General features: G+C 52.6%; 1 protein-coding gene across 1 annotated transcript in view; it reads right to left on the reverse strand.

Moving 5' to 3' along the window:
• Nucleotides 1-3,186: 3,186 nt before the first annotated feature.
• The window catches only part of HLF (HLF transcription factor, PAR bZIP family member), a 35,787-nt gene continuing 25,649 nt past the window's right edge, over nucleotides 3,187-13,324 (reverse strand). The window contains exons 3-4 of the mRNA XM_054393859.1: nucleotides 6,967-7,187; nucleotides 3,187-3,402 (exon numbers count right to left, since the gene is read on the reverse strand). Coding sequence (XP_054249834.1) covers nucleotides 3,187-3,402; nucleotides 6,967-7,187 — 437 coding nt within the window. The remainder of the gene's footprint in view (nucleotides 3,403-6,966; nucleotides 7,188-13,324) is intronic.

Here is a 13,324-nt window from a genome sequence, read left to right on the forward strand (position 1 = left end):
GCACTGTAAGCTGTGATGATTTGCTGTGCTGCTGCTACAAGCACCCACAGCAGTGGCCACCTGAGCCCTGCCACCAGGCCCCTCTTCCAAAGGGAAGAGCTGATGCTGTTTCCGTGGTGGCTGCAGCAGGACTCCAGCCACATACCCTTGGTGTCTCTTCCCTGCCCATGCTGACCTTTAGCAAAGCACTTCCCAGGCTGTGAGCTGCTGCAGCTCATGGAAATCCACTCTGCTGAGGGCCAGTGCTGCCTCCTAAGAGATGCTGACAAGCCTGGGATGTTTCAGGAGGAATACTGGCAAAGTGCTGGGGGTCTGTAAAGCTGCACAAGGCGCTGGGTGCTTTGTGACAGCCTCCCGAAGGCTGCCTCCCAATCTCATGGAATGAGTGAGCTTTGTGTGGGGAAACAACACCAAAACACCCAGAAAACTCCGAGCAAGATGTCTAGCACCAGGCTGCCCTCACCTCTTAACAACCATCTGCAGCACAAACAACTCCACAGGTGACCAGAGCCAGGGGTTCAAGAAACGCCAGCTGGAGGCAGACTCTAGCAGCAGCAGCAGCAGCCAAGAAATGATTACAAGGGGGGTTTGGTTTTGTTTTTCAGATGATTTCTGTGCCTTTACCAAAATGCAAGAGGTGACTAAAATACACCTTGTGTTTCGTCCTTATTAAACAGTTTCTGCTGGAAAATAGCAAAGTCTCTTTATTTTTTGTTTATTTTTTTTCCAGGAATAAAACCCAAGCCACCTGTAAAGCACAGAGCCGATGTGCCAGCAGCAAAGGCTTCAAAATATTCAAGAGTTAAAAACTCAAAAAAAAAAAAAAAAAATTAAAAAAAAATAAAAAGCAACCAACAAAGCCCAAAGCATTTCCTCTCTGTACACCAAAGGAGAATATAGATCTTTGCTAGATTAAACACGAAATAGCTTTTTTTTTTTTTTTTTTTTGCTATATATATATATCTTTCTCTCTCTGTCTCTCAAAATACTCTGTCAGTATTTGTCCTTGAAAAATACTGTACAAAAGCAAGGTGCTAGAATTCTTCTGTATATAAACTTTACACACTTGATAAACCTCTCTGTCACCTTTTGGTCTCCAGTAAACCCCTTGGTTTCACCACAGTCCGTGACAACACCATCCCCTTTTCTGAGCTCCCCCAGTGTCTCTTTACATTCATTATTATTTTTTTCCACAAGTCCACTTTAAATCAGAACATCCACGTTCAGAAGCAACTAGAGAGATTAAAACAATGAAAGTTCAGAGCCATCAGCTGGTGTCACACTCAGAACCACAACCACTAAGGGATAAAACAAACAAAAAACAACCACCCAAAGGGGCTCCTGCAAATCAGCGACTTCGCCTAACCCAGGAGGGAGTGAGGCTGGAAAACAGCAAGAGAGAACCCACAGAAAATATATTACAAAACATGGTGGGGAGGGGGGAAACCCAGGAGGATGTCAGGTGTTCATTTCACCTCTACTCACAAAAACGGGATGGGAGCAGTGTGTGACCAAGTGGAAAGAGCAAAGCCCCTCCTGACGTGGCCAGCAGAGCCACACTGACAGCTCTGCTCTCAGCAGCAATCCTGCTCCCCACAGTGGCACTCCCTACGCAGGGCCATGCTCAGCATGCTGACAGCAAGAGCTGCTTTGCCTTGCAAGGGTCTGAGGGAGTCAGGGGGCTGCTGCTGGGTGAGGACACCCAGCCTCCTTCCCCACAGGGCCACTCCCCACACACGGCCACACTCAGCATGCTGACAGCAAGGTCTCCTTTGCCTTGCAAGGGGCTGGGGGAGCAGCTGCTGGGTGGGGACACGCAGCCCCCAGGAGGGCCCCCCTGACAGCAAGCGCTAGTGACAGGATTATTGCTTCAGGTACGGGAAGTGCAAGGTGGGGGGAGAGGGACTCTTACCTGCCTGGGGTCTGTGGAAATCAAAGGAACCTTAAGAGCTACAGAGAAGCTGTTATGGGATCTACCATGAGCAGAGCTAACTCAGGCTACCAGCACTTGAAATCTGCAGACAATTATCACCAGAACTTAAAACACAACAAAAGCAATCTATAAATTAATAGAGCTGCAGTGGAACACTACGTGATTTGTGCACTTGAGGAGCATGGTGACTGCTCTGCTCAGACAGAAAACAAGAGCTTGGAACTCTCCAAAAAGACAACTCAGACCTACTTTTTTTTTTTCTTTTTTCTCTTTTTTTTCCCCTTTTTTTTTTTTTTTTTTTTTGTTTATATACTGGGATCTTTCCAAGTAAATCAGGAGGATGGAACTGGTTACAGGAACGTAAAACCCCCTACTCTGAAGCAGCACTGAAAGAAATCAAACAAAGGAAAAAATAAAACCCCTACTAAAAAGCTTTCCTAGGGTGGGGTCTCAACAGTCCAGGTCAAAATGTGGCACCCTTTGGAGAGGGCTTGGTAACAATGGGAAGTGCTGAGATGGGGGCACACACGCAGACATGTACAGACGTGGCACACACGTAGCACACACAACAGATGTGCAGATGTGTCACGTGTGGCATGTGCACAGATGCGGCACACGAGTGGCACACACCTCTGTACACACACACACAGGCACACACACACACAGACGTGGCACAGATGTGGCACACATGCCTGCACACACACAGATACACGGCACACACATCACACAAGTGTCACACGTGGCATAGACACAGGCACACAATGTACAGACATGTCACATGTCCCACAGGCACACACACACGTACAGATGTGGCGCACACATGTCACACGTGCCTCTCACACACACACAGGTGTGGCACACACACATACAGACGTGTCACACACACGTACAGAGGTGTCATGCACCTGTACAGACATGTCACACACACTCGTACAGAGGTGTCACACACATGCCACACACGTGCCACACAGTGTCACACACACACCCCCCCGAACAACCCCTCAGGGTAAAGTCGTTTTTGTTTCTGCTTCTCAGTAAAGTGCTGAAGGCAGAAGGGTTGGTCTGGGCGTGGTGCTCTCAGACAGGAAACACATTGTCCAGCCAGCCAGTGCCAACCCGCCACGGAACGCGACCCAAACACCAAGAGAAAAGAATAAAACAACCATAACCGAACGGAACCGCAAGAGAACCAACCCCCCCGCCCCGGCACCCCCCGCCCAGCCCCAGCCCCGGCCTCCTGCCGCCACCGCCGCTCACAGGGGGCCGTGGCGTGCCTCGTACTTGGCCAGGACGTTCTTGCACTTGCCCAGCTCCTTGCGCAGGTCGGCCACCTCCTGGCGCAGGGCCGAGTTCTCCTTCTCCAGGAAGGAGGCGCGGATGGCGATCTGGTTCTCCTTCAGGCGCCGCGCGTCGCGCGACCGCTTGGCTGCCATGTTGTTCTTTCTGCGCCGCGCCCAGTACTTGTCGTCCTGCCGGGACACCGACCACAGCTGCTGGGCACGGGGCTGCCACCGACCCCAGCCACCGACCCCAGCCACTGACCCCAGCCACCAATCCCAGACACTGACCCCAGCCACCGACCCCAGCCACCAACCCCCAGACACCAACCCCAGACACCGACCCCAGACACCGACCCCCAGACACCGACCCCAGCCACCGACCCCAGCCACCGACCCCCAGCCACTGACCCCAGCCACCGACCCCAGCCACCGACCCCCAGCCACCAACCCCCAGACACTGACCCCAGACACTGACCCCAGCCACCGACCCCAGCCACCGACCCCCAGACACCGACCCCCAGACACCGACCCCAGCCACCAACCCCAGCCACCGACCCCAGCCACTGACCCCAGTCACCAACCCCAGCCACCAACCCCCAGCCACTGACCCCAGCCACCAACCCCAGACACTGACCCCAGCCACCGACCCCCAGACACTGACCCCAGCCACCAACCCCAGACACTGACCCCAGCCACCGACCCCCAGACACTGACCCCAGCTACTGAGCTCCAGCCACCAACCCCAGCCACTGACCCCCAGACATTGACCCCAGCCACTGACCCCAGCCACCGATCCCCAGACACTGACCCCCAGACACTGACCCCAGCTACTGAGCCCCAGCCACCGACCCCCAGACACTGACCCCAGCTACTCACCCCCAGACACTGACCCCAGCTACTGAGCCCCAGCCACCGACCCCCAGTGACCAACCCCAGCCACCGACCCCCAGACATTGACCCCAGCTACCGACCCCCAGCCACCGACCCCAGCCACCGACCCCCAGACACTGACCCCAGCTACTGACCCCCAGCCACCGACCCCAGACACCGACCCCCAGACACTGACCCCAGCTACTGAGCCCCAGCCACCGACCCCCAGACATTGACCCCAGCTACTGAGCCCCAGCCACCGACCCCAGCCACCGACCCCCAGACATTGACCCCAGCTACTCACCCCCAGCCACCGACCCCAGCCACCGACCCCCAGACACTGACCCCAGCTACTGAGCCCCAGCCACCGACCCCAGCTACTGACCCCCAGCCACCGACCCCAGCCACCGACCCCAGCTACCGACCCCCAGCCACTGACCCCCACCTGCACCTGCGCACCAGCCAGGAAGGGGTAGAAGAGGCCCACCAGAAAGCTAGGAAGGGGCTTTGGATGAGGCCTCATAGTGCTAGGGTGAGAGGGAATGGATCGGAGCTTGAGGAGGGACTTTGTTACTTGTAGTGATATGATGAGAGGGAATGGATTGATGTTGGAAGAGGGAAGATTGAAACTGGTGATGAGGAAGAAATTCTTGGCAGTGAGGGTGAGAAGACACTGGCACAGGTTGCCCAGGGAGGTTGTGGATGTCCCTCCCTAGAGGTGTTCAAGGCCAGGTTGAACGAGGCCTTGAGTAACCTGGGCTGGTGGGAGATGTCCCTGCCCATGGCAGGGGTTGGAACTGGATGGGCTTTAAAGTCCCTTCCAACCCAACCCATTCTATGAATCTATGAACCACACCAGGCCTCCTGCTGCTGCTCTGTACCTTCTCCTGCTGCTTGCACAAAGCAAAGCAAGAGCAAAACAACTGCTACAAGTGCTCCAGAGCCACTTTAGAACAGTTTATCTTAAGGAGGCATGCAGCAATGCTGGTCTGGAGCCAGTGTGTCTCTATACTGCTCTTCACCTGTACACAGACAGGACCCCCAGAAATCCTCTTACAAACAAGCCTGCAGCAAAAAGCTGTGACCCAAATCTTGTTTATAATTTCCCATCTCATTCCCCTCCATAAAAATCAGCTTTAAGCAATTTATTAGTGTGCCACCTAGGCTTCATCCCTCTTTATTTTAACAAATTGCTATGGCAAATCCCTTAATCCAGGCCTGGAAGAGGTAAGGCTGGCATTTCACAATCACATGCAACCCAGAGACGATTGACTGCTCTAATCTGCTTACCCTCCCCCAGCACCCAGCTCCACATGCCAGGGCAGAAGCAGCACTTGGGTCAAGCACTCTGCAATGAGTCAAGGGCACCTGATGGGATTATCTCAGGGAGACACAAGGCCCTGAACTTCTCTACTCTTAGGCTAAAAACTTTTGTGTCCCACTACTACATGCAGAACACTGGCATTGTCCACCTCTGGCATGGAGCAGTCCAGCAGCATCCTCAGCAAGGTTTGCTTTGATGAGTAAAGACACCTGGGAAATATCATCAATGGCACTAAGGAGCACACTCCTGCCTCCTGACACCCACACAGCCACTGCTGTATCACAGAATCCCACAATGGTGGGGGCTGGAAGGGACCTCTGAGATCATCCAGTCCAACCCCCTGCTAAAGCAGGGCACCCACAGCAGCTTGCCCAGGATCCCAATGTCCAGGTGGGTTTGGAATCTCTCCAGAGAAGGAGACTCCACAACCCCTTCTTGGCACACTACTGGATCATGGTATCAAACACCTCTCCTCAGGGTGGCCTCCCTGCCATGCCATCAGTAAAATCTGCCCTGGTAAGTGATGGCACAGGACAGAGAAACCTTCTAACCCCATGCTGAGGGTTCTGCAGCCCAAGTGACAGCAACACACCACCTAAACACTGCTGGAATTGTGATCTCTGTGCTTTTAAGGTGCACTTTAATGTCCTCAGGGATGGAATCAGAGGACAGCAGCAGCTTCTTTCCCTAATGCTGGCAGTCTGCTGGAAGTAGAGGGCAGCACAGCCTCTAAATTGCACAACCAGGGCTGCAGTCTGTGTCTTGGGCAGCAGCAGCAGAAGAATGAGATTGGGTCCTGACTTCATCTGATAAAAAAGATCCTCTTGGAAACAACAAAGTGGGAACAGAATTTTGCAAATCATGGCCGTTTTCACAGTTGTGTGATAAGCTCCATCAGTTGATCAATTTGTTCTCCTCTCTTCATGCTCTTCACTCCCTGCATCTCAGCAGCAGTGAGAGGCATGGACAAGGCTGCTCTAAGTATTGCATTAATTAGATTTTTAAATATTGTATTAAATCAGTTCTTGGCAGATTAATTTTGTTCTGTTTTCCTATAACTAGTTGAGATTCTTTCACCTAGGAGAGTTCCCATTCATTATTGGCCACAGAGCTAAAGCAGCTTCCAAAAAAGACTCAACCTACTTCATGATGTCAATGTCAGGGACCTCCATGGGCCCTAGAAGAGATGGAGCCTTCCTTGGGGAATTCAGCCCTTGCTGGTGAGACAAAGGATGGAGGAAAAGGAAACACAAGCAGACTGTTTCATAAGTGGGGAATATGGGACAAAGTAAGGCTGTCCAAGGTCACACAGGAAGTCTCTGGCATGCAGAGGAAATGAATATTGATCTCATGAATTTCAACTGTTGTGTAACTAATAAAAGACATCCTCCCCTCACAGCCTCATTCAGAACCCTGCACAGCTTTGCTCCACGACACAGCCCCGACTGGGCTGGCAGATTTAGCTCACCTAAGAAAGCAGATTTGTGCTCAAACTGTATCTCAGAGAGTGAACTGCCACAGAGCCTGCAGGAAGAACCTGGTCACCAGCTCCAACTTACCTTCAGGTCATCTGGGATGAAGACTTTCCGAGCCTTCTTAATCATGGGCTGCGGCTTCAGCTCTTCTTCAGAGAACTTGCGCTTGCGAGGGTCGAACATCTCCTGGCCGGGAATGCTGGAAAGAGCAAGATCTGCAGGGTCAGGTTCGTAGCCAACAGGAACTTGGATAGTCTCAGGATCAATGGGACTTGGTGTGTTTCGGTTTGCTGGCAAGATCTGACCTACAGGAACAAAGGACAAATTTGGCTCTCTTAGAAGGAAGCACGTACATCAGATCACTGAGGATGATTTTACAAGACCCCTAAAGACTTTGGAAGCAATAATCCTTGAAGCTTTCACTGTAAACCTGGGGTTGCTAAATTCTGTAGGATGCACATCCAGATCCAGACATGCTCATGCTGCTATTTTCAGAGCTGGTTGCCAGTTCTGGTTGCTCAGCTTGGATGGCCACATAAGACGCCCCCCCAGTCCTTCCTGCACTAGGCTGCAGGAAGAAGTCGCAATGCTCCAACCCATGCCCCTTCATTAGGATCACACCCTCAGAAACAACCCCCAGGTGGTGTCATTTCACTCAGCTTTGTCCACCTCCCCAGCTGTCTCATACACAGAGTTCTTCTCCTGTCCCTCTGAGAGCACACTGAGTTTACAGTTAATGTGCAGTACTTGCCAGAGGACAATGTCTCAGCAACCTGCACTTTCAAGCTGTGCTGAAGCACTCTGCCAAGCAACTGCTGCTGTCCATAAATCCTGCCAGTGATACTCCAGAAGACAGTGAAGGGTGTGGAGACACTGGAACAGGTTGCCGAGGGAGGCTGTGGAGGCTTCAAGCCTGGAGGTGTTCAAGGCCAGGCTGGATGAGGCCTTGAGCAGCCTGGGCTGGTGGGAGGTGTCCGTCCCTGCCCATGGCAGGGCCTTGGAACTGGACAATCTTCAAGGTCTTTTCCAAGCCAAGCCATGAACCTACAAATCTGAAAGAAGCAATGTGAAAAGCTACCTAAAGGTGCTCTGCAGCAAACAAAGAAGGCTGACTTATGTCACATTGCTCTTTTATGGTACAAAAAAACCTCAGAGAGAGGAGCCTCTCCCCAGGCAAGAACGGCACCCCCCTGGTTTTAACTGTAGGTAAGACCTTCCAAGACGTGACAGCACAGAGCTGGGCACCATTCCCACTAAAAGTCCAATTTAAAATCTCAACCAAAGGTTCCAAATATAGGATCCTAAAGTCAGCTGCCTAATAGGGACTATCCCTGGGGGCAGAACTTTCAGAAGTTTTTCACATGCCTCAGAAGTCCAAGCCTCACAGACTTCAGAGGGAGGGCTGATTGAAGCAGATACTCTTTTATAGTTTTGGCTATCAGCTAATTCACTTTGACATTAGAGACACAGTGGCTTTCATAAGAACTTACCAAAACATCCTGTAACTGCATAATATTTCCTTATTTGTGCCCTCATCTGCAATATTTGGGGTGTAAAAGGGTAAACATGAGATGCCATTGCTAACTCCAAGGCCAGTGCTAACAATGTAGGTCTTATTTTAATCTAGAAGATCACTGCAACAATATTGAGGCTGCAGAGAAGGTGCACAGGGGAATTGCACTGCACAAAGCCAGGCTGGGTAACAGAGGGACTGGCTTTTGGAACTCCTATTTTAAACCACTGCTGATAAAAATCAGCTTCCAGAAAGCGCTAGGAAGGCCCTGGGAGAAGTGGAGGATCGAAGTTAGTACAGAATGTATACACCTATAAGAGAGGGAGCGAGAGGGAAGGATCCTGCACAGCCTGTGCTGCATCAGCAGCAGAGCGCATGCTCCCCTGCCTCCGGGCCCGGCACGGCGCTGCCAAAAGCCTCGGTGATGGAAATTGGACGTTTCCTGAAGGGCCTCCTTAATAATAAGTCAGTAACTGCGGTCTGCTCGGTGCTGGCCACAGGGGCTGAGGCAGCAGGCACCGTTAGGGCACCATGAAAGCATTGACAGAGGCGGCAGCACCGCTAGGGCAGCGGCACAGGAGGCTGCAGCGGCACAGGAGGCTGCAGCGGCACAGGAGGCTGCAGCGGCACAGGAGGCTGCAGCGGCACAGGAGGCTGCAGCGGCAGCAGCGGCAGGCAGCAGCAGCAGCAGCGGCAGGCAGCAGCAGCAGGGGCAGGCTGCAGCAGCAGGGGCAGGCTGCAGCAGCAGGAGCAGGCAGCGGCACGGGCAGGCTGCGGCTGGCCGCTCTTTGCCCGCCCGAGGGCGCCCCTGGCCGCCGCCTCCAGCCGCCACGGCGTGCGGCACGGCCCCACGTTCCGCCTGCCCCCGCCCCGCCACCTCCAGCCGAAGCAGCGCCCAGGAGCGAGCGGGGAGGTTCTGCTCGGCCCGGAGCCAGCTGCCGTTACCCGGGGGGTGTCGGACGCTGCTGGGGGCACAGCCAGGCCAGGAGCGACTCTGAAGCCAGCCCCGTCTCAGCGCGCCGAGGCGAGCTCGGAGCCCTGCTTTAAATGGGTGGCTAATCTCATTTCGGCTCCATGGGCTGGCAGAAACAGGCTTATTTAAAGGATTAAACGCAGGAAAGCTTCCTCTGATGTGAGTGTGCTTGTAGCAGAGCAGCCAGATAGGTTTTTAACGCACAGATAGATCTCACCAATTCTGTAATACAGATAAAAAGGCAGACATTAGCTCAGGACATGGCTACAGTGAGGATGAGGAGTGGTTCTGGAAGTCAAAACTGATTCTGAAACCTGCCCCAGCTTTCTAATTGCCACAAAAGAGCCTGTAAGTAGCGACTGCTGAAACTCTGGATAGAGGGTATCAGTTTATCACTGATCAGGAATGTGCCACATTACACAATGCCAAGAGCTTCCCAACCACTGGCCTCAAGAAATTCTACAACATCTCTGAAAAAGAAAGAGCAAAAATGCTTCTTTTAAACAGGGGAAATATTGAGGCATTGCAGCTTGCCAAAGCAACAGCAAAATAAAGAGCAGTGCATCTCCAAGGTGATCTAGGAGAGGAACCCAGAGCGATCAAGATCCTGCCTTGTTCCCTCTGTCACACATTTCATGGATTCACAGAGTGGGTTGGGTTGCAAAGGACCTTCAAGATCATCCATTTCCAACCCCTGCCATGGGCAGGGACATCTCCCACCAGCCCAGGTTACTCAAGGCCTCGTCCAACCTGGCCTTGAACACCTCCAGGGAGAGGGCATCCACAACCTCCCTGGGCAACCTGTTGCAGTATCTCCCCACCCTCACTGGAAAGAATCTCTTTCACTTCCCCTGGTCTACAAAGTTCTCCCCTCCTTCAGCAAACGTTAAGATGTCCCAGTACCAAAGCAAAGCTCACTCAAGGAGAATGCTGTTCACCAAAGTAAAGCCTAAACTCATGTGCACAACTGAACATCAGCAGCCAGGAGCCTGAAGCCCTGGGAGATACTCCTATGTGCACACCTCTATCAGCGCCTGCAGCTTGGCTCTCTGTTCTGTCATGCTCCAGCAAATGATCAGGAGCTCCACTGAGAACACCACAGTTAATGAGGGTGTCTAAAACCCCAGGCAGAAAAACTTGTACTTCCTTGTCCAACTCCTGGCTCTTGGTCTCATTTGATTCACTCCATCAAGTTCTGCCCACGACACGAGCCAGGAACCTGTCCTCATTAGCTCACTGGCTAGTGGCCATCACGTCTATGTGGTGCTGGGGCTCATGGTAAGCCAAGAGGATGGCAGGGGCTGTGCTAGCCTTGGCACTGCCATTGCTGCAGGGCTACAGTAAGCGGCCTCACGTTACAGGGCTCTCCCAGCCCCTCTCCCCGTGGGTGCCCAGCACTTGAGCTGTGCAGCCTCCTGCCAAATCTGTGCAGGGTGTTATTTTTATGCACTAAATTCCTCGCAATCAGAGGTAGGTCAAATAAGAACAGCAAGCTGAACGTCATGTGCCCAGCAGCCCACTAATCCTCACACCAGCAAGCTCCACAGCTGTCAAAACAGCCAGAGAAAGAGCTGGTCGGAGGCTGTGATGCACAAGGAATCGGCCAAGGAGGAAGCCTCCAGCACCAGCAGAGGTAAAGCCCCTGGCTGCTGGGGCTCGGGAGCCAGCTGCCTTTGTTGCCAGTCCCTGTGTTATTCCAACAGCCTGCAGGCACAACAGAGGCCAAGGCTGCACTGTTTCATATGCTTAGCTTTGTTCTCAATGGGGGCCGAGGATTGCCAAGTGTTCTGGAAAGAACTTGGCCCCTCTGTTTAAGCTGCTGAAATGAGAGCTCTTGAGCATTGAGCTCTTTTGGAAACCCAGCTGCACAGCTCCACGGTGGTGGTGGATGCAAGCTGGGAACAATGGTTAATGGAAACTTCCCCTCATACCACCCTGGGGATGTGTCTCAAGCATGGCCTGGAGAGACCACAATTATGTCAACACTGGCCTTTGTCTGGAGGCCTCCCTGCTTGTGGAACTCCACTCAAGCCACACTGAGTGTGCCAGGACAGGCAGCTCCTGGTGCCTCCTGGCAAAGGAAGCTGCAGGCTGTGACAACCCCATCAGGCACAGCTGCCCCAGCATCTTGCCTTGGCTAATGCTCCTGGTGTTGCTCTGGCAGATATTAGCAAGAGCAAAACATTTTCCAGCAAGGACTTGAAAGAAATGTGGCTGTTCTAACCCTTCCAGTCCTCGTCCTCCTCCCAGCAGAGACTGCCAGCAAGGAAGTCCAACGTAATGGCAATATTTCAGTGCAGTTCCTTGTTCAAAGAGAGAGATGGACTCAGGCCATCCACTTGTGTCATCTAGGTCACCAAACGGCTGGTGAGAGAAAACAACCAACCCAGCAGCTTTTAATTGCTTGCAGTGATTAAAATTCACAATTCAAGAGCACAACAGTGTTTTCATGCACCTAGAAACCCAAAATGCTGAGCTGATATCGTGGGGAGCAAAAGCACCATAACCTGACCCTTAACTTCCTCCTCGGGAACACCCCAGCTGTGCCCAGAAGACTTCAGATGGAAAGAACCTCTTCAGCTGCACAGACTTCTTGCTTGTACTGCAAGAGATCCCCGCTGAATTACGTGGAGCTCAGTGTTGAATCACTCAGCTCCACAGAAATGTGCCTGATTTTCAGAAACTCTCCCTCCTTTCACTCAGCCCTTCCACACTTGAGCAGCTCAGCAGCTGGCTGGAGAACAGCGAGGAGGGAAAAGACAAGAGAAGGGAGTGGAAATGTTCTAATCAAAATATTTTCCCCTATTTTCTACACGCATCTTGGAAAGAAAGCAAAAAGGAGTTTCTCGTTCAAGTTATTAGCAGCCCAGAGATAAAGCAGTGTTTGCTCACAGTTTTTCCTTCTGTCAGCTGAAAGCACTCTGGGTCTGTTAGCCAGACCACAGGGCAGTTACACTGCCAGATGCTCCTCACCCTACTGCTCTGCCTATGCAGTTTCCAAATCTCTACCCACCTGGGTGCTGGCCAGCTCTTTGGGATAGTTCTGTTCCTCTAACTCACAGCCTGGCCCAGACTGATCTGTCATCCATGTCTGCATTGATCCTTTCCACCTCCACCAAAAGTTCCCTCAGTGCAGAACACAAGGCAGTGGGCAGGAACTGAGACCAGCAGAAATCCCCACAGGCAGGAATTCAAGAGGAGTAAGAGGAGCATCCTAGAACTGACTCCAGAAGAGGCCACAAAGATGATTTAAGGGCTAGAGCAGCTCTGCTGTGAGGACAGGCTGAGGGAGCTGGGGTTGCACAGCCTGGAGAAGAGAAGATTCCAGGGGGACCTTAGAGCTGCCTGAAGGCATCCTCCAGGAAGGCTGCAGAGGGACTTTTCATGAGGGTGTCTGGAGACAGGCCAAGGGGGAATGGTTTGAAGCTGAGGCAGAGCAGGGTTAGACTGCAGCTGGAGAAGAAGTTCTTCAGGATGAGGGTGGTGAGACTCTGGCACAGGCTGCCCAGGGAGGCTGTGGCTGTCTCCTCCCTGGGGGTGTTGAAGGCCAGGCTGGATGAGGCCTTGAGCAGCTGAGTCTAGTTGAGAGATGTCCCAACCCAGGGCAGGGAGGTTGGAGTAGATCACCCCTGAGATGCCTTCCAACCTGAGCCATTCTAGGATTCTATGATGTAAGGACAGCATCTCACCAGACTGTAATTCCTCAGCTACAATGTTATAAACATCATCTAATTTTCCTCCTATGAGTATCTGAATGTCTTCCAGAATGAGTCCATGGACCATAAGACCATAATCTGTACCTGCACTCAAGGGAATGACACCCCACACTGTGTGACCCTCCAGCCCTCACAGGGCAGGACAAACCCAACCCCTCTCTCTGCCTTGGGGGTGAAGAAGACACTTCACCCCTGGCTGTACTGATGCAAGCAGCTAGTAGAGGAGCTTGATCTTCTCCT

Source organism: Indicator indicator, chromosome 29 (genome assembly GCF_027791375.1).
Source record: "Indicator indicator isolate 239-I01 chromosome 29, UM_Iind_1.1, whole genome shotgun sequence".
NCBI lineage: Eukaryota > Metazoa > Chordata > Aves > Piciformes > Indicatoridae > Indicator > Indicator indicator.